Raw genomic sequence first — 21,330 nt, forward strand, 5'->3', positions numbered from 1 at the left:
TTTCCAATTACAGAGTAAGAGTGATCACTCCACTGAGCACTTTATATATATATTAACTCATTTATTTCACCCAACAATTCTCTAAGGTAGGCATGATTATTAGTCCCATCTTAACCTAGCAGAGAGTGGCTGGTAAGTTGTCCATGGTATCCAAGCTAATTAGTGGCAGAGCCATCACTGAAACTCAGGATCCTGATTCCAGAGACCACACTAGACCACTTCATCTGGAGCGGAGCAGGAAAGAGCAAGGAAAATCCAGATTTCCTGGTCTCTACTTGGTTCCTTTTTAGGTACTTGTAGACCAGTTACTCTAGATGGGAGCTGAGAGAGCATGTAGGCCAGTAAGTGGACTCTCTTAATCTTGTGTCCATGATGGGCATGACCAGTCAGCCACATCACTGTCATCTACTAATGCAAGGCAAGGCCTCAGAGTCCTTCTCAACACATCTCTCTGTGCCACCTGTACCAATTTGATATGGGAGTGTAAAGGAAAAGCCCAGAAAGGGCCTTGCAGTGCCTCCATACCAGTATTCAATTCTGTATTCACCGCAGTGACCCCATTAAAGACTTTATTTAAGGACCTCATTAAAAGACCCCATTAATAATGACCTCCCCTTGCACCATCTCCTACTAGGGGGCCTAGTGTTGTGCACAAAGAGGATACATGTGGGTTTTTGCCTCTTTCTCTTTGATATTTTTAGCCATTGGGCACCTTGTCTGCAATGTGTGTTCAGGGAGTGAGATTGAACTAGATTGCTGGTTTTCCAAATGTGTTCCTTGAATCCTTGGGGTGTGAGGGCATGTGGGCCAACTATTATGCTTCAAACAGACCCAATCCACTACAGTGTATTTGATGAACAAGCTTTGGCTATTTGATTCCATTTGGAAAAGGCTTTAGCAGCTGAGCAAATAGTTTAGAAATGCCCAGGAACCTCCATACTGTTTTCCATAGGGGATGCATCAATTTCCACTCCCACCAATAGCGTACAGGGGTTCCCTTTTCTCCACATCCTCGCCAACACTTACTGTGCCTTGTCTTTTTTATAAAAGCCATCCTAAGAGGTGTGGAGTTTTACCTCATTATGGTTTTGATTTGTATTTCTGGGGAGATGTTTGTCAAAGTGTACAAACATTCAGTTATAAGATGAATGAGTTCTGGGGGTCTAATGTACGACAAGGTGACTCTAGTTAATAATACTATATTATATACTTGAAATTTGCTAAGAGAGTAGATCTAAAGTGTTCTCACCATGCACACCCCCCAAAAAGTTAACTATGTGTGGTGATGGAGGTGATGGATGTGTGAGTTAAATTAATTGCAATAATCATTTCATAATGCATGTGAATATCAAACCATCATACTGTACACCTTCAATATATGCAATCTTTATTTGTCAAATTTCCTTAATAAAACTGAGTAAAGAATGCACAGGAAGTCAAGATAAATAAGAAATATTCAGTTCTGATGTACTATAACACTAAAATTCCAGGGCACTAAGATTCTGTGACCACTAGATTGAATTATGGGGTGAGTTTCTCATGTGCTACAATTCCTGGGTTCCCAGAGACCAAGCAGTGTTCAGAGCTGCTGAGCTCTCTCTGTATTTGGATGGGAGCCTAGTAAAAGTTTTAGGGCCCCTTTCTGGCCTCTAAAATCCTAAAGACCACCATGTGAACACAGGGACCAGGGAAGGTACTTGAATCTCCTCATCTCTTCACGCCCTTGGTCTCCCTGACTCTTCCCCCACTGCAGATGGTTCATTTCAGAGAAAGCAGAGCTTGCAACCTCTAGGTTGCAAGCAGAGCTTGGTAACCTCTAGGTTACCATTTGTGCTCAGTCATTCCAAAAACATGCATGAATGAAAAATGCGTTTGCCTCTTATGTCCTATTAACTTGCTGGGATCTCGAACAGCAAGTCAGGACTCGCCTTTGTCATGATTTGTTCATGACCCTGGTTAAGCAAAGGTTTCCTTGGAAGTTCCCACACCCTGTGCTGTCTTTAAAAGACATTCAGAGCAACCAAAGCTGCAGAGGGGCTGAGACAAACCCAGAAACCAACAGCTCTCAGGCTGAAGCTGGTAACCTCCCCGTTCAACATGAAGGTCTCTGCAGCACTTCTGTGTCTGCTGCTCACAGCAGCCTTCTTCAGCACCCAGGTGCTGGCTCAGCCAGGTAAGTCCCTTCTCTATGCCAAAGCTGATCACCACCAGAACTGTCAGATCAGCAAGAATCTGCAGAGACTTGCTGCAGACCCCCTCATTTTAAAGACGGGAAAACGGGTCCCACGAGTAGACAAGAAGAGCCCCGACATCACAATCAGAGAAATAGCCAGAACTAGAAACCCAGGCTACTGAGGTCAGTCCCCACATTCTTTCCTGACATGAGTATTGAGAGTGATGTTGTGTCCATCCATAATCCGGCTGCCTTCGTATGTTTGGGGATGGGGACACACAAAAGAAAGACCCTCTCTTATTGCAGGCACAGGGGGCATTTTTGTCAGTGGTGGAGAGAAAAAAAATGCTTTGACTGTACACCCCAAACTTTTACTGGACCCCAAGACAGTTTTCAGAAACAGTGGTTAGAGGAAGGGAATGAGGTCCCAGGGGAATCTCTCAAGGTGACGTGTTGTGATTGTATCTATATGTTTGTATCATAACTCATGTTTTCATCCTCTGATGACTTAGATTTACTGCATGTATCAGTCTGAATAAGACAATGCATGCTGTGGTAACAAACAATTCTAAATTATCAAGGGCTTAAAACAACAAAGGTTAATTTCTTACTCATACTAAATATCTATAATGTATTGGCTAGAGCTTTGACTTCATATACTCAGGATTCTGGATTGATGGGGCCATTGATGGATTGGGAACATTGCTGCTTACTGTAATGAAGGAAAAGAAAGCTCTCAAGGGTCTTGCACTGACAATTACAAAAGCTACCTTAGAAATGATACTTGTCACTTTGTCTTCTCACTTATTGCTCAAAACCAGTTAATGGTTCCAATCAACCAAAAGTGACCAAGGCTTGCAAGTCTACCATGCATCCAGAAAGCAGAGAATGGAGAGTATTTGATGAACAGTATTATGACCATCACTTAGTGGCATAGCTCTTCATAATGACAAAGTTGGAGCTTGTTGCATTGACCAAGCTTTTTCCATATCCTTGCCTGTAGCGATGGGTCCCTACTGTACAGCTGGGGACACCAAATCAAAGGCAGAGGTACAGGACCTCAGAGCAGATGGATTCTGCCTCCATCTCTTACATTTCCTTGCCTTCCTGAAATTTCTTTCCTTACAAAATCATGCTTAAAAATTATCTACATATCATTAGTGCTTAGTCTTTCTATTCATTTCTCCCCAATTCAGCTTCTGTCCCAACCGTCTGCTGCTTTAATGTGGCCAGAAGGAAGATCTCCATTCAGCGACTGCAGAGCTACAGAAGAATCACCAACAACAAATGTCCCCAGCAAGCTGCGATGTAAGTAGACAAAACCTACCCTCTCCCAGCCCAAAATTTCATTTCTGAGGGATAGAGCTCTTGAAACTGCATTAGAGTTAACTGGAGCCTTACACTTAGAGAGTTCCATCTCTATAATCCAATCCATGAGTTTTCACAACAGGAAATTTTCCCTCTAGCTCCCTGCCTGGAAGTTTGTTCAGGTCTTACCAGTTCCTTCGAGTCAAGAGCAAGAATGGCTCTTTACTGAGCCATCAAGAGCAGCCACTGACCCTCAGCATCCCACCCTTCCTCTATCTCCTTCCTCTGCTCCCATGGCAACCCCTTCATCCCATGGCAGATGGCTCTGGAAGGTTTAGGATTAAATTGGCACAAGTTGCAAAGAGGATCCTTAATAAGTTCTTTCCCTCTCTCCCACAGCTTCAGCACCAAGCAGGACAAGAAGATCTGTGCTGATCCCCAGGAGAAATGGGTCCAGGATGCCATGAAGTACCTGGACCAAAAATCCCAAACTTTAAAGCCATAAATATTCACCTTTTAAAACCAAACCAATGCCTCAAAATGTTTGATTCATTCTCCCGGTCTTCCTAAGATGTATTCTGAGATAACCTCATTCCAAAAGGAATGGCTTTTATTTAATAATTTTTTAAAAATATTGCATATAAGTTATTGACTTTTTAAAAAATTCTCTGCCATGAATTTTTGTTACTTTTAAAATGTAAAGCTTTGGTTGGGTCCCTCCCCCTCTGTGAGCCCCAATTCAATACCCTGCAACGGATGACTAATGCTGTCTCTCTCCTCTTTAACTCCCTGGAATCTTGTAAGGGTCCTGGCAAGCATCATTGATACAAAAATGTTTTATATTTTTAAGAAGATATTGCTCTTGTGAACCAAAGGTGTGGCTCATAATGTTAAATGGAAATACATGTTATTTTAGGAATTCAGAAAAAATATATCTTATTACAATCAGCAGTCGTATATTTTGTGGGGAATCCACATTGAGCTGGGAGGGAGAAAGACGGAAGTAGGGGTGAGAGGTATGATTAGACGGAAGTAGGGATGAGAGGTGTGGTTATGGGGGCGGGAACTGTGTTCCTGAGAAATGGCCTTTTGGTTCTGCTGGTCTTCAATGAGATTCAGGGTAAAACTGACAAGACCAGACAAAACCTTTCCATCCCTCTAATTCCAGTCCCCAAGAGAGGTTTCCCAGACCACAGGTACTTCAGTCTCTTTTTCAGCAGGACTCTCACCACCATTCCTTGCCTGGCCAGCCCCGTGCTTGCCCCAGATCTCTCCCATGACCCGTTGCAACAGCCTGTGATATTCTCCCTGTGCCTGACATGACTCCTCTGATCATCCTCCAACCCAGGATAAACAGAAAAGAGACATTGGGAAGTCAGAGGAAGCCTAGATAACCCTTGACAAGAGGTTTATTCAGACTAAGACTTTATCAGCACTTAAGGAGGCTTCATCCTGGAACTTAAACCAGGTCTTCATGGATGGACAAGTGCAGGGGCTCTTTGAAAGCTCTTTCAGGCCAGGCAGAAAGGAGACAGGTATCGTTTGAGCGAATGCCTAGAAGTGGGGGGGATTATAATGTGTTTATCAAGTTGGGTGGAGGCCCACTGGGAAGATGTTAGATTGGGGTCTGTGTGAAGTGGTGGGGAAATTTGAGAAGGAAGGTTGAGGCCAGTCTGTGAAGGTGGGGTGTTTATGCTCCATTCAGATAGTCATAAGTAAGATGAGCATGTCATTTTTATCACCCAAATTGGGGCACATTTGAGAATAAAAGGAGGAACCATTAATAATTATGCTGGGACAACAGATAAAAATTAACACCGACCCTGGCAAATCAGAGCATCTGGTCACCCTAGTGCTAATAGACATTGAAAGTTTTGATCTAGTGGGGAAGGGGAGTGCCACGATCAGTGGGGCTTCTTCAGTAAACACCCCAATGGGCTGGAGTGGGAGGGGTAAGGGGGAAGAGCCGGTACACTCTGGCAATGTATAGGCATGAGGTTGTTAAACGACAAAAATTCTACTGAATAAGTTTAAAGGTCAAATTGGTTTTATTCAACAATTCAGGAATCAGGCAGCAGCCCATCTAGCAATAAAAAGGAGCTTCCCCAAGCCGTAGAAAGGAATGGTTTTTAAAGGCAGAAAGGGGATGGAAAAAGGAAATGATTCGCAAAGAATGCATTGTTTCAGGCAAGGTCACCTTCCTAAGGAGAACGGAAGGGCCTGGCAGTTGGGTCAGCTCACTAGTGCTGATCGGATATTTCCAGGTTGACTGGTTAGAGGTCACAATCCTGGGGGGTTGAACTGAAGTTAGTTCAGGTGATACGTCTCGGTTTGCTGATGTGGGGTTTAGCACAAGTGACTCTATTTGGGGCGTGCTGTCTGCTTTTTATTGTGTTTTATTTATTCTTTTTTATTTTTTATTTTTCTGTCTCCTTTTTAAAACTATCCCCCCCCCACTTTTGATCCGAATAACTGAGACATGAGATCAAAATTTAAGGCATTAGCACCACTCTTAGCTACTGCTCTGTAATTCTCACAGCTTTTGTCCATCCTCTGTGTGGTATTCACAGGTCAGGACCATTTTTTCCTTCATCTCTGTGATGACCATAGGTCATGGTTTCAGGTTCACGAGTTTTAAGTTGGCTATTCTCTTTGTTCATCTTCGGACATTCCAGTCTTAGAGAGAATACAACACACCAGGGAGATTACTATGATTATTATAAGCCAGATAATCCCTAATGTTTGGAGTGCACTTCGAGCCATGGTCTCTAAGACCCACACCAATCAAAATCAAATAAGTCAAAGAAAGAACCATTGAAGGAGTCACCTTCTTAAGCCAAGTGGCTTACTCAGTGGTCTTACGTTACTGAGTCTCAGCTTCCCCAGAAGAGTTATCCAGGTGCAGCAAGTGGTGTTGACCACAGCACAGACCTCTCTTTGTCCAGCTAGAAGATAATCAAGGGCTATCCTATTATTAAGAGGAAGCTTGACCAGAGAGTTTAAGGATCTTTATTGGGTAGCTATTGTTTTAGCAATGGAATCTGCAATGTCTTCAGGAGTTAAGGAGGGGTTCCTGATCATATTGTCATTTGTATTTACTCATAACCAGGGAAGTATGGCCCTGCCAAAGGAAGCTAATCTTGAGCCATGAACAACTTCTGATAATTCCTTTCCAACTCAATGGTGTAAATCCAGGGAAGTCAATCAATGAGATGACTTAACTCATTTGTGGAAAGTTAGAGGCACAGTTAGATAACCTAAGAGGCATTGCCTGGCTGTGCCCTAGGCATCTAGGCATCCATAGGCCCAGGGAGAATGAAAACAACCACAGAGAGAGACAAAGCATGTTGAGGCACAGACCATTCTGGGCACTGTTAATGGACTCATTCACAGGGTTTGCTGCCTTTACCCATCCACGCCAGGGGTCAGTCAGGTCTTCAGCACATATGGGAAGAGAATCTCTTAGTCTGAAATAAAGAGTCATCCTAAATGCTTTGTAAAGATGTGCACTGCTGGTTTGATCTCTTAGTGATTGGGGGCCAATCTGATTTAGATAATCATGGGAACGTGGGGTTGCAAATGTAGGTTTTTGTAGGTATTTGTGTCTAACTGAGTACATACAGTTATGATTTGACAAAGGGAAAAAACAAGGCACAGGGTATTCTGGTGATAAGAGTTGAACTTAGTAAGAGAGTTCTAAATGGGGGTTAATCGTAGTTTGCAGTGACATTGGAAATAGAAGAGAAATTGGTCACAGAGGGTCTCTAGCATCATGGATAGATTAGAAACTTTGAAGACAAATTGAGCATTCTGAAAGGTTACTCCCCTTAGCAATGGCCTGGGAGACACAGATGAGAGTGTTATCTTTCCAAGCCAATGCCAGAGTAAAAGAAAGAAAGAGAAGAAAAAAAAATTCATGTTCAGTTAAAGTATGAAGTCTTGATCCGGCGTCTTGGGTGGAAACAGTCTACTTTGAAGTCAGCTGTTTCTCTCTTATAGTTTGGTTCAGGGGTCTCCAGCATCTGTATAGGACCAGATGTCAGGTGGAGGCTTCCTTAGCTGTGATGTGCTTACCCAAGGCTCAATGTCCTCTAGTTTCACAGCCGTGTTAGTGGTCAGGAACACTTAGTGAGGTCCTTTCGAACGGAGTCCGATGGCTGTTTTCCTCTGATGACGTTTCCAGAATATCCAGTCACCAGGCTCCAGACCGTGACCAACACAATCTTTTGAATTGGAATACAGGAAATCTTCTTTAACCTGTTGATAGGCTTTAGCATAAGACATTATAGCCTTACAGTAGCTGCTCACATTAGCTTGAAACAAGGGATCATCAGACAGTTGTATACCAAGGGACAACATTTGTCTACCAGGGACTATCTCATGTGGAGTGAGTTTATGTTTCCCAAAGGGTGTATTACAAACAGTCAGCAAGGCCAGAGGCAATATCTTAGACCAAGGGAGTCCAGTAGTTTCAGCAAGTTTAGAGATTTTAAGTTTGAGGATCCCATTAGTTCTATCTTGCCTGATGATTGAGGGTGATAGGGACTGTGATGACTCCAAAAACTTTGCAGGGTTTTTGCTAAGGCTCGTATGATTCCCTCCCCCACCGCCAGAGAAGTGGATGCCTTGATCACTGGAGATTGTAGAAGGTTTACTCAAAGTGGAAAATACATTTTCTAAAAGTTTTTTTTCCATTATGAGGGCATCAGCCTTGTGGCAGGGAAAAGCTTCAACCCATCCAGAAAACATACATACGATGACAAGAACATAGTGATAACCCATTCTAGGTGGCAACTGAATGAAGTCCAGTTGCAGATGTAAAAGTGTCCAGAGGGAGGAGGTCGGAGGCCTCTGGGAACAAAGATAATTTTTCCAGGATTAGGGACCTGACAGGTCAGACATTTCTGGTAAACAGTTTTTGCAATTTTATTGGCATCTTCCCACCAAAGTTTATTTAAAATTTGAGTCATCTTAAATGCACCATGTGAGTGAAAGAATGCAAAACGTGAAAAACGGGACTGGCCAAGAAGCTGTGAAGAAACAAGTGGCCATCTTGATTTCCCCATAACTCCAACTGTTTATTGAATTTACAACCACAGTCAATCCTTTTGTTGTTAATGTTGTTCATACAGTATTTATTTTAAAAAGTACATAGTGGTTAGTTTTGCAACAATTTGCTTTTAGCCAGATGTATCATATAAATCTATGAAAGTAAAAAATGAGATAAGAACAGTATAAATAAGGAGTTTTTGTAGTATTTACATGTATATAGAAACTAGCCCCAATGGTGTTTTAAGAAATTAAGTTTGCAGTTAAAGTGAAACTACTGATTCAGCATACTGATAACTTATTTTAATGCTTCTTAAAGTTTTGTATTTTCTACACTAGTTTTGACTATAATTTTGCATAGAATTACTTATAAAGTATATTTCTGCATTTCACATCACAGTAGGAGCTTTCAGTATAACAGTACAACAACCAAAAAACCCACTAGCTCAGAAAAGGTCAGATCTGCTCAAATCTAGTTTTTCTTAATATCTGGCTTCTTACTTTTGGGAACAAGGACTACATTGCCATCTCTCGTTTGCTGCAAGGAGTATTCACTTGGGGAGTAAGGCTTTCCATCTTCATCACGTAGCATGCTGAAGACTTCAAGATACAAGGTGCTGAGTTGTTTTTTCAGTAGATGGAGGCTTTTGTCATTTTCCCCTTTTTCTTTGAGCAATTTTTCTTTTTCATCTTTTAAATGATCTAAATTTTGCTCCAGTTCCACTATATTTTCCAGTTTTCTTTTTCTGCAATTCTGAGCAGCCACTTTATTCTTACCCCTCCTACGTATATCTCTAATTAATGCAAGTTGAGCCTCGTTGAATTGCTCCTTGGACATCATTTCATTGAAGTCATCAACTGGGAGGTTAATGATTTTTTCTACAGGGAATGGGATATGGAGAGCTTTTGCCCGTAGCTCATCTCTTGTGAGATGAGCTTCCAAGCGGCTTGAATGTTTGTCTTTTGTGAATGGGGTTTTTCGATGACCAGGACTTACAGGCACCCCTTTCTTTGGTGTGTTTTCACACTGGGCATCACACAGTGGAGCACTGTTCCTCCGAGACGATGACAAGGGTTGGACTGTATCCCCAGAAGGCCTTACTGGCTGTGTTTTAGGACCCATCTGTTTGACACTTCCAGGAGAACTATCTATCTCTTCCATTTCAGAATCACTGAAGCCAAGCAGTGTGTCTCCATAGATGGTAGATTCCACTGAGTGTTCAGGTGATGCCATGCTGGAACTTGTGTTCAGTGATATGCCAGAGTCAGAATCATTGAATTCTGCTGTTGCACTTTCAGGGTGGTTTTGGTTGAAGGCTTTACAAAGTGATAGATCAGAGATATCAATGGGCCCGTTTAGAAGTTCAGAGAGTGACTGGCTTAAAGTAGCAGAGGAGGGCATGCTGTTGCTGGTACTGGGCTCTGCTATGAAAGCAGAATAAAATTCATCACCAAAATCTGTATTTACTGTGGTATTTGAATTTAATGAGTTCACTGTCAACTGGCTGGATTCTTCTGTGGAGAGGATGCTGCTGAAGGAATCCTCAAAAGCACTGAGAAAATGTGGACTGCAGTTACCTACTTCTTTTTCCAGTGAGGGGCTTGATGAATAGAAATGATAATTGTTAATTTCCGCCAGTTTGGTTTCTGGACTTGGAACCATGCTAGTCTCAGCCAGTTTGTCACTTTGAATATTAAGACACTGTAGTTCTGGAATGGATAATAGCTCCTCCTAAACTTGCTCAATATCCTGCTGCATATCGTCTAAATCAGCAGTGGCTAACTGAAGGACAGCAGTTTCAGGTGACTGAGCCTGATTAGGAGCAATAAAGACTGGGCTGTCGATGTGGCTGGGAATATCAGGAACAAGTGACTGAAACGTAGCTGAAGAAACCTCATTGTCATCTACAAATGGGAATGTCTCTGTCAAAAGCTGCATGCAGTCATCGAAGTACAAATCATCTGGTTTGGGAATGTGGGCTACCTGGGAGTAGTTGGCAGGTCCACTGGTTTCCGACGGGATGTGTTGTGCTGGCTGAACCGGGAGGAATTCACCTGTCTCTTCATCTAGTTGTAACTGAGCAAAAAAGGCTTTCTCTTGCTCCTTTTGCAGTTGTTCTCGTCTTTCCTTTTCAAGTTTTTTCTGTTTTTCCAGCTCATGCTCCTTCCGTCGTTGACTGAAGTCAAATACTTCTCGACTTACCCCGAGATCTATATCTTGCCTCCAAAGTATGTCAATCAAATCCATGTCCTGAGTAAATGAAGTGTACTTGGTCCCTCTGGTTTCTAGAGTTTTCATCACGATCTGTGTTCTCTCTCCCACTACCCCCTTCTGGTTTAGAATAAGAGGTATGAACAGGCTGCCATTGGAGGAGATGGTGGGCTACCCTGCTGGGACAGCAGTCCCGGCGGCGGCAGCTCCAAGTCCATCATGCTGAGCTAGGGACGGTGCTCTGAGGCTCCCCGACGGCGGCCCCGTCCCGGCTGCTGAGGCGCGGTGCGGACAGGATGGTACTGGTGGCGGCGGCAGCTTCTCTAGGATCCTAGGAACTTCACAGTCAATCTTAATTTCTCTGACTCAGGAGCAGACCGTTGCTCTGTTGCAAGGACATCAGCATGGTGGAAGTCTGGCAACAAAAGGTCACAATATAGAAGCAGAATGGACTTCATCCACATGTGCCACAGCTTTTTTTTTTTTTTTTTTTTTTTTTTGGCTACCTTGGGTCTTTGTTTCTGCGCGTGGGCTTTCTCTAGTTGCGGCAAGCAGGGGCTACTCTTCATTGCGGTGAGCAGGCTTCTCATTGCAGTGGCTTCTCTTGTTGCAGAGCACAGGCTCTAGGCGCACGGGCTTCAGTAGTTGTGGCACGCGGGCTCAGTAGTTGTGGCTCGCGGGCTTAGTTGCTCCACGGCATGTGGGATCTTCCAGGACCAGGGCTCGAACCCGTGTCCGCTGCATTGACAGGAGGATTCTTAACCATTGTGCCACCAGGGAAGTCCCGTGCCACAACTTTTATAGACTTTTATGGCCTTCTCATGAAAGCCAGTCAGGGTGTCTCCCTGATATTCAGATTCAGTCCTTTTAGTGTGAGCCTCAATTTTAATGATAGCAATTTCAGAAGCTAAGAGAATGGCAGTAAGAAGGTTTTTTATTTGTTATCCATGTTTGATTGGGGTCCCAGAGGATGTAAGAAAGCCCCTTAGTTTCCATAACATTCCCAAATCACGGACAATACCAAAGGCATACCAGCTGTCAGTATAAATATTAACAGTTTGTCCTGATAACTGGCACAGAGCTTGGCTTGTTGAGCTGATTTAGCTTGTGGGAGACTTTCCCTCTTAAGTAGTTCATTTTGGGTAGTAAGAGCATCACCAGCGTGGAAATCGCCTTTCTCATTTTTTTACAATCTGAACCATTCACAGACAAAATTAGATCAGGATTACTTGACAGGATGTCTGTAAATCAGAACGTTGTGTCACAAAATGGGATGTTATTACCGTGCAGTCATGGGGCTCACCTTCATCAGGTAGAAGTGGTAACATAGCAGGATTAAGGATGTTGTAATGTTTAAGGTACAAATTAGGCGGTGAGAACAGAAGGATCTCACAGAAGGTCAGTCTGCTTGCAGAGAAATGTTGGGTCAGCTCAGAATTAAGAAGACTTTGGACTGTGTAAAGAATTTGTAAATAAACATCATTGCCTAGGGTTAGATCCTCTGAGGCTTTACTAACTTTGCAGCTGTGGCTATAGCCTTAAGACAGCTGGAGTGGCAGGAAAAATGGAATCAAGCTGATGCTGTGACAGGCCTGTGTTTATTACCAGGCTCTCGATGCTCCCAGGGCCTGGTTCTCTCTCTCCTGCGCAGATAAGGTGAAAGGTTTTGAATAGTGGGGTAGCCCTAGGACAGGAAGTTCTTGTTTTAGTCTTAGAAAGGCCTGTTCATCTTTATCTTCCCATGGAAGAGGTCCAGGGACAGAAATTTTAGTAAGTTCATAGAAAGGGGAAGCTAATAGGGAAAAATTAGGAAACTGTAAGGCAATAAATAGCCAGCTAGGCCTAGAAAGCCACAAAGTTGTCACTTAGTTGTGGGCCTAGGAAGTCCTTGGTTTAGTTTAATCACTTTTGGAGACAGCTGGATTCCCCAAGAGCTTACATTACGACTCGGTAATAAAGTGTCTAGAGATAATTGTAACTTTTACTTACAGCAAATAAGTGGAATGCTTTATGGATGCCTCTTTGGTAACTGAGCACAGCAAGAGGTCATCTACATGCTGTAGAAGGTTGATTTCCTGACACTGGAGGGTCTTACATCTTGGTGGAGCACTTGGGAGGAACAGGAGGGGGCCTCAGTGAACCCTTGAAGTGTGACTGTCCGGGTATATTGTTGATGGTTCCAAGTCAAGATGAATAGATATTGGCTGTTGGGGTCCACAGGGATGCTGACAAAGGCTGAGCAAAGGTCCACAGCAGTGAACCCTTTTGAGTCTGGCGGAACTTGTGATAAAAGGATGTTCAGGATTGGAACCACTGGGAAACAGGGAACAACTATCTTGTTAATAGTTCTCAAGTCCTGGACAAATCATCATCCCGCCCATTAGCTATACTGGGAGGATCTGCGTGTTGCAGGGGCTGGTACAGAAATGACCAGCCTCAGCGTGATTAAGTCTTTTGCTATGTGACAAGGTGTGAGGCCTTGTACAGCCTCAGGCTTTAATGGACAGTGAGGCAATTTAGGAAGAAGTTTAGCCATATCTATCTGAATAGGTACAGGCTTTATACTTTTTATTCTACCAACATCAGTATTAGAAGTAGCCCACAGATTTTTGAGCACCTCGATTAAATTAGGGGACTTTTGGGCTTCCCTGGTGGCACAGTGGTTGAGAGTCCGCCTGCCGATGCAGGGGACACGGGTTCGTGCCCCGGTCTGGGAGGACCCCACATGCCGCGGAGCGGCTGGGCCCGTGGGCCATGGCCGCTGAGCCTGTGCTCCGCCACGGGAGAGGCCATGACAGTGAGAGGCCCGCGTACAGCAAAAAAAAAAAAAAAAAAATTAGGAGACTTTTGTTGGAATTCTTCTTTCAAACCAAGGACAAACTGTAAAGAACATATAAGATCAGGTTCAAGTTGGTCAGGAAATTCTAAGGTGGAGTCTCCATGGGAAGCAAAACATATCAGTCCTTTTCATTTAGAAAAGAGATCTCTACCTAATACATCAACTGGGGCTGTGTCACACAGCAAAAAAGAATGCTTTACCCATAATCATTTTGCATTGCTTGAGATAGAAATTCTCCCTGAACTTTATTAGATGGAAACCTTTTTTTTCACAGGATTTGTTGTTCTATGAGAGTGGGGTTTAAAGTGGAGAGTGAAGCCCAGGATCTACCAGAATTTGGCAAGGTTTCCATCAATTTTAATTTTTGTTTCCCCTGGGCTGTTTAAGGGTATTGCTGGTAGCAGTTACCAGCGGGTCCCTCAGAGCCCCCCATCAATTTTGGAAGAGGCCCACATGAGTGTTCTCTCTTAGGGATATTTGCGTGGATATTGAGGAATTTGTATAGGACTCTGAGGACAATTTTTCTTTTCCAGTGTCCCAACTGATTATCCATGAGACGTTGCTTCTTTGGTGGGCATTCCAATGATGGGCCTCGCAGGATGTGATGTGGGAGGCCCAAGTATTATCTCAGGTCTGGTCTTGGCGCTGTTGTAGTTATAAAGCCAAGAATGAATCAGATCTTTGTTCACCATCTTGTTTCAAAGTGCTCAGCTATGGTCACGAGTTCAGTCAGGTCAGTGGCCTCCCATTTAATTTTCTGCCTTTATAAATCTACTAATCTCAAGAGATACTCTGTTTACAAATAGGGCAGCTGGAGCAGCTTAGGTGACATCATTTATTATATGAAATCGGGAATGCCGTAGGACAAGCATTCTTTCTTTTGTTTGAATATTTGAAGAGGAGAACAATTAGTGCAGGGAAGACTCTAGGAATGGCTTGTAAAAGCTTGGTGGCTCTTTTGCGAGCTTTTTTTTGGTTGAGGATCTCAAGCATCATCCTCGGTGTTTTGCCATTCTGCTTTCTGTATCCATTTTTGGGTTTCCCCAGGTCCCACCATCCCAGGCACAAGCTGATAAAGATCTGGCAGCCCCTGGTCATAGGCCCCAGTAAGGATTCTAAACTCTTCAAAAAACTCTTGGGATCCTCCCTGGGTTTAGGAAACCCTTTAGCTATGACCCTTAGTTCAGTCTTTGACTAAGGAGTAGAAGATGCCTGAGGAGGAGGGCCTGCGATCTTGGGCAGTTTTTATTTTTAAAAATAACTGTTGGGCTTCCCTGGTGGCACAGTGGTTAAGAATCCGCCTGCCAGTGCAGGGGACATGGGTTCCAGCCCTGGTCCGGGAAGATCCCACATGCTGCAGAGCAATGAAGGCCATGTGCCACAACTACTGAGCCTAAGGTCTAGAGCCCGCAAGCCACAGCTACCAAGCCCACGTGCCACAGCTACTGAAGCCTGTGCACCTACAGTCTGTGGTCCGCAACAAGAGAAGCCACCGCAATGAGAAGCTCACGCACCGCAGTTAAGAGTGGCCCCTGCTTGCCGCAACAAGAGAAAGCCCACACGCAGCAACAAAGACCCAACGCAAACAAAAATAAATTTAAAAAAAAAATAACTGTTTACTAGTCTCTTAGAATAAAACGGCAGTTCAGACAATTAGTAAAATGTGAGTACCCAGGTAAAGAAAGATACAGGGGGGCAGGAGGGGTCATGCTAGTCCTATTATCTTTTGTTTTAGGCACCTCCAGTATCCTTAAATTTTTATTGGCCTTTTGCAATGAATCTTTCTCTTTTTCTCCCCCCCCCACTTTTTTTTTTTTTGCAGTATGCGGGCCTCTCACTGCTGTGGCCTCTCCCATTGCGGAGCACAGGCTCCAGACGCGCAGGCCCAGCGGCCATGGCTCACGGGCCCAGCCGCTCCGCAGCATGAGGGATCCTCTCGGACCGGGGCACGAACCCACGTCCCCTGCATCGGCAGGCGGACTCTCAACCACTGCGCCACCAGGGAAGCCCCTCTCCCCATTTTTAAATTGAGTTTTTAAAAAATAATCATTTATTTATTTATTTGGCTGCATGGGGTCTTAGTTGCAGCACAAGGGATCTTTAGTTGTGGCATGCGGGATCTAGTTCCCTGACCAGGGATGATCCTGGGTCCCCTGCATTGGCAGTGCAGAGTCTTAGTCACTGGACCACCAGGGAAGCCCCTGAGTTGTTTATTTTTAATTTTTTTTATTGAAGTATAGTTGATTTACATTGTGTTCATTCCTGGTGTACAGCAAAGTGATTCAGTTATATATATGTGTGTATATCTATATATATACACACACACATGCACATATATACTCTTTTGCAGATTCTTTTTCTTTATGGTTTATTAGAAGATATTGAATATAGTTCCCTGTGCTATATAGTAGGACCTTATTGTTTATCTACTTTATATATAGTGATTTGTACCTGCTAATTCCAAACTCCTAATTTATCCCTCCCCCACCCTCTTTCCCCTTTGGTAACCATAAGTCTGATTTCTATGTCTGTGAGTCTGTTTCTGTTTTGTAAATAAGTTCATTTGTATTATATTTTAGATTCCACATATAAGTGATATCACATGGTATTTGTCTGTGTCTCACTTACTTCCCATAGTATGATAATGTCTAGGTCCATCCATATTGTTGCAAATGATATTATTTCATTCTTTCTTGTGGCTGAGTAATATTCCTTTGTACATATGTACCACATCTTCTTAAGCCAATTGTCTGTTGATGGGCACTTGGGATGTTTTCAGGTCTTGGCTATTGTAAATAGTGCTGCTATGAGTATTGGGGTACATGTATCTTTTCGAATTGGAGTTTTTTTCCAGACATATGCCCAGGAGTGAGATTGCTGGATCATATGGCAACTCTATTTTTAGTTTTCTGAGGAACCTCCATACTGTTTTCCATAGTAGCCACCAATTTATATTCTCACCAACAGTATACAAGGGTTCCCTTTTCTCCACACCCTCTCCAGTATTTGTTACTTTTAGACTTTTTAATGATGGCCATTCTGACTCGTGTGAGGTGATACCTCATTGTGGTTTTGATTTGCATTGCTCTAATAATTAGTGATGTTGAGCAGCTTTTCATGTGTCTATTGGCCATCTGGATGTCTTCTTTGGATAAATGTCTGTTTAGGTCTTCTGCCCATTTTCTGATTGGGTTGTTTGGTTTTTTGTTATTGAGTTGTATGAGCAGTTTGTGTATTTTAGAAATTAAGCCCTTGTTGTCACATTGTTTGTAAATATTTTCTCCCATTCTGTAGACTGTCTTTTTGTTTTGTTTATCATTTCCTTTGCTATGCAAAAGCTTATAAGCTTGATGAGGCCCCATTTGTTTATTTTTGCATTTATTTCTGTGGCCTTGGGAGACTGACCTAAGAAAACATTGCTAACATTTATGTCAGAGAATGTTTTGCCTATGTTCTCTTCTAGAAGTTTTATGGTGTCATGTCTTATATTTAAAGCTTTAAGCCATTTTGAGTTTATTTTTGTGTACAGTGTGAGGGTATGTTCTAACTTCATTGATTTACATGTGTCTGTCCACTACTTGCTTAAGAGACTGTCTTTTCTCCATTGTATATTCTCGCCTTCTTTGTCAAAGATTAATTGACCATGGGTGTGTGGGTTTATTTCTGGGCTTTCTATCCTGTTGCAATGTTCAGTGAGGCTATTTTGGAAACTTGAAGGCTTTTGGAGGCCACTGCATACCAGGTAAAATAGGTACCCCATTCTGCTTGTTTAATTCGGGAATCCTGACTTTCAAGTGCTCTTCTTAAATGAATGATCATGTCTAATTAAAATGTTCTCCATGATGACCATTGTTATTCTAGGCTGTTTTTGGTAAGATTTTGCCATTTTTGTAGATACTTGTAGCTTTCAGGATCATATTTTTCAGACATAAAATAAGCAGTTGTGCCAAAAGGTGGTGCCCTTGACTCTTTAGAGTTTAAGGATCCCATTAGCTAAGGCTCTGGGTTTCTCGAAGCTGGTCTAATACCTATAAGGGATGTGCCGCTGAGTTGGGGATTATGTGGTATTTTACAGTGTACATTGTTGCACGGAAAATTTCTTGAGGTTGGTGAGTGACCTAGTGTCAATTTGACCCACCCCATGGCCACTTTATCCTAACACAGAAGTCTTTGGGTTTGGCGGCAAGTGCTTTAACAGCTCTTATGTGCTTGATCCATACCCAACAATTTTTTTAGCTTTTTGGCCTCCCAGATTACCATTAGCTGTAGCCTTTATCTATACAAAACAAGACAAACAAACATGTGCACCTTAATATATCAGCAATAACCAACAGATGTTACTGCACCCTGGCCAAGAAAAGGCCTTGTGCACACCACCAGCAACTCCCAGTGTGGAACTGGGGATTGGGGAAAGGATTGAACCAGCAAACCCCAAAGAATGGAGACTTTAGGCTGATTCAAAACAAATACGGAAATGCAGACTAAACTGCCAGCAGCTCCCAACGTGGAATCTGGGGACAGGACCAAGAGCTGGGGTTTCCAATCAAACAGGGAACTGTGGTTTAAGATACCAGCAGCTCCCAACTTGGAACTAGTGATTCCAGACAAATGGGGAGCTAACTGGAAAGCTAATTTTTTAAAAATCTTTTTTAAAAAATATTATTTATTTATTTTGGCTGTGCTGAGTCTTAGTTGCAGCACAGGGGATCTTGGTTGCGGCATGTGGGCTTCTTAGTTGCGGCATGTGGACTCTTAGTTGTGACATGCATGCGGGATCTAGTTCTTCGACCAGGAATCAAACCCAGGCCCCCTGCATTGGGAGCATGGAGTCTTACCCACTGGACCACCAGGGAAGTCCCTGGAAAGCTAATTAAATTGAGCTTGATGCAAAGAGAGTGATGCTCAAAATCAAGAGGAAACTTACCCTCAGAATTGGTGAAAAAGACAGTGAACTCAAAGGGTTCATGGAGTACCTATGTTTCTCATTGTCCCGAAGCTGTCAGAAGTCTCCTTCAGTCCCACCATTGCCACTAAATCTATTAAACAACAAAAATTCAACTGAGTGAATTTAAAGATCAAATTGACTTTTTTCAATGATTCATGAATCAGCATCCCTTCTAGCAATAGAAAAGAACTCCCCCAAGCTGTAGAAAAGGAATAGTTTTTAAAGGCAGAAGGGGGGTGGAAAAAGGAAATTATTAGCAAAGAATGCATTATTTCAGGCAAGGTCGCCTTTCTAGGGGGAACAGAGGGCCTATCGGGGGGATCATCTCACTATTGCTGACCAGATAATTTCATGTCGCCTGGTAAAAGGTTATATTCTTGGGAGATTGAAACTGCAATTAGGTTAGATATTAAGTCTTGGTTTGCTGACATGGGGTTTAGCACAAGTGACTCCATTTGAGCCTGCTGGCTCCTTTTAACAAGGTAATGGGGGACAGAACCAGGGAACTTGTAGATGGGAAGGGGGGAGAGGGCAATTGTAAGAAGAACGGGACTAGGTCAGGTGAAATGTTGAATGTTGTGGATGGAGAAGCGGGATTAGTGATGTGGAAACTTTCCAAACTACACAAAGCTGCAATTAAAGGTGGCTTCTTAGACCCAGAAAATTCACTTCCCTCCATCACTCTTCCCATTACACCCCAAATTTCCAAGCTCAAGAGCTTCCAGTCAAGTGGACAGGACCCCCACTTCCTGTATCAGCAGCTCAAATCAGGATTCCCCTGCAGCACATGAAATCGCATTTCTGTCAGTCATGTGACCCCTGGACACAAAGACCCACTGTGTCCTCTAGGGTAGAAAAGGGTCACTGGTGCTCTGCTGGTGTAACTCCGCCCAGCCTAATGCTGCCCATCTGGAGAGCCGACGGTCCCCTACATCTTGTTACATCCAGCAGCATCACTGCATCGCATAGCTCCAAGGGGCACCATTCACACCAAAGTCCCCTTGGGCCACTATAGGTGGTGACCATGGCACAAGGCAATATAAATGGCGGCATGAGGCATCAGGAAGCACACTTACCTGGGAGGCAGGTGACTTCCATTTTAGCCCTTAGAAATGGTCTCTCTCACTAAGTTACTTTGGTTTTGATTACCCCGTCCATAATATGAGAATAATGATGTTTTAGATGTTGATTAAAAGAACACACACAATATAAGAGCAGTGAGCTTCAGGTTTATTCAGGGACCTTACTGAGAAGTAGATCCTGGAAGACAGCCCCTCAGATAGTTCTGAAGAACTGCTCCGAAGAGGTAGGGAAGGAGCCAGGATATGTATAAATATTTTGGCTGAAAAATACATGTAGTCAAGCATACATCTTGGTAAAAGATTAGTGCTAATCAGCAAAAAAAAAAAAAAAAAAAAAAAAACATATCTCAAGGTAATGATTTTAGTGCTTTTTTGTGCATGGGAATATGCAAGAATCTGGGCTCATGGAAATTCTTCCTTAGATATAAATCTTAACTATCTAGGGGTTATATTTCCAAAACTCAGAATGCTTCTCTGTTTTTCTCCATCTTGAATTCCCCTCAGGGTGCACTGTCTGTGGGTTGTGACTTAACCCTTTGTATAACTGGAAGGTGAGTGAGACTCTTGTTCTTTTTGTTTGTACAGGGAAGGCTCTAAGGGATCAAATAAATGGTCCTACAAGATCTTCTGCTCTGAGAGCACTTTCTCTTGGAAAACATCACTATCTCTACCCACAGGGGCAGGGAAGTTTGGGTGAGGGTTCTTACTCACACTCCCACAACCACACAAGGGTCAAGCTAACTGGCAAACCCATGCATTCAGACTGCCTTTCTGGGAAGCCTCTCTATCAGAGCCTCAAGTAGAAGCATGGACCCCAGGAGCCACCAGAGAGCTCTCAGTGGCTACCACAGAAAGTCTTCCATTTAGAGTAATCACTGGACCTCACTCCAAGGACAACAAACCTCCCTGCCTTTCCTGCAGCCCAACAGACTTCAGCCCTAAATGCCAATCAGAGAGGCACCTCCAAATTTTAGCATATCCAGAGGCGGGCACCAGCAGACCAACAGTGTGGTGGCCACAGGACAGCTTACTGGGATCAGCAGACCCTCTGGTGCCAGGAAAATCTTGAAGATGGGATCAAGAAAAGAGAGTGGCAGTGGGGAGTGTCCTCCATTTGTGAAAGACTAAACAGAATTTGCTCACATCACTATTGCCAAGCTTTCTCTCTTCTCATTCAAGGAATCCTGAGCCCAATTCACCTCTAACGAGGCACAGAATCATCTGCCCCTGGAGCTTGAAATGGTGGGCACAAAACAGTGGAGATATTTAAAGCTTCTGATGGCACACATTTTACCGAACTAAACCTGGATCTGCTTGCCCTCGCAGTAAAGCCAATCTACTGACACCAGGTTGTGGTGAAAGAAAGTGTAGCATTTTTTTTACTGTTTTTTTATTTTTTAACATATTTATTGGAGTATAATTGCTTTACAATGGTGTGTTAGTTTCTGCTTTATAACATAGTGAGTCAGCTATACATACACATATATCCCCATATCTCCTCCCTCTTGCATCTCCCTCCCACCCTCCCTATCCCACCCCCCCATCCCACCCCTCTAGGTGGTCACAAAGCACCGAGCTGATCTCCCTGTGCTATGCAGCTGCTTCCCACTAGCATCTATTTTACATTTGGTAGTGTATATATGTCCATGCCACTCTCTCACTTAGTCCCAGCTTACCCTTGCCCATCCCCATGTCCTCAAGTCCATTTTCTACATCTGCGTC

The 21,330-nt window shown here is 43.3% G+C and overlaps 3 protein-coding genes across 3 annotated transcripts in view; 2 read left to right on the forward strand and 1 right to left on the reverse strand.

The window, feature by feature from the left end:
- LOC309794222 (C-C motif chemokine 13-like) overlaps positions 1 to 21,330 on the forward strand; it is a gene marked incomplete at both ends in the record, with an annotated part of 75,912 nt that overhangs the window by 10,640 nt on the left and 43,942 nt on the right. The window lies entirely within an intron of this gene.
- Positions 1,987 to 4,121, forward strand: LOC309793031 (eotaxin-like). Its single transcript, XM_082603164.1, has 3 exons — positions 1,987 to 2,173; positions 3,370 to 3,481; positions 3,881 to 4,121. Exons 1-3 carry the CDS (start codon positions 2,098 to 2,100, stop codon positions 3,984 to 3,986), a joined length of 294 nt encoding a protein of 97 aa, XP_082459290.1. The 5' UTR covers positions 1,987 to 2,097; the 3' UTR covers positions 3,987 to 4,121.
- Positions 8,687 to 10,834, reverse strand: LOC309793229 (nuclear factor erythroid 2-related factor 2-like). Its single transcript, XM_082603605.1, is given in 2 exon segments — positions 8,687 to 10,262; positions 10,266 to 10,834. Coding segments are annotated over 2 exon segments (1,824 nt in total). The 5' UTR covers positions 10,830 to 10,834; the 3' UTR covers positions 8,687 to 9,002.

The sequence above is a fragment of the Mesoplodon mirus genome (assembly GCF_964341445.2).
Source record: "Mesoplodon mirus genome assembly, chromosome: 18".
Lineage (NCBI taxonomy): Eukaryota > Metazoa > Chordata > Mammalia > Artiodactyla > Ziphiidae > Mesoplodon > Mesoplodon mirus.

Bases quoted from the DNA above. Each gene is read 5' to 3' on its own strand.
- LOC309793031 (XM_082603164.1), top strand. From the start codon at position 2,098: ATGAAGGTCTCTGCAGCACTTCTGTGTCTGCTGCTCACAGCAGCCTTC. The intron at 2,174-3,369 runs GTAAGTCCCTTC...TCCCCAATTCAG, and splicing joins CCAGGTGCTGGCTCAGCCAG to CTTCTGTCCCAACCGTCTGC. The intron at 3,482-3,880 runs GTAAGTAGACAA...TCTCTCCCACAG, and splicing joins TGTCCCCAGCAAGCTGCGAT to CTTCAGCACCAAGCAGGACA.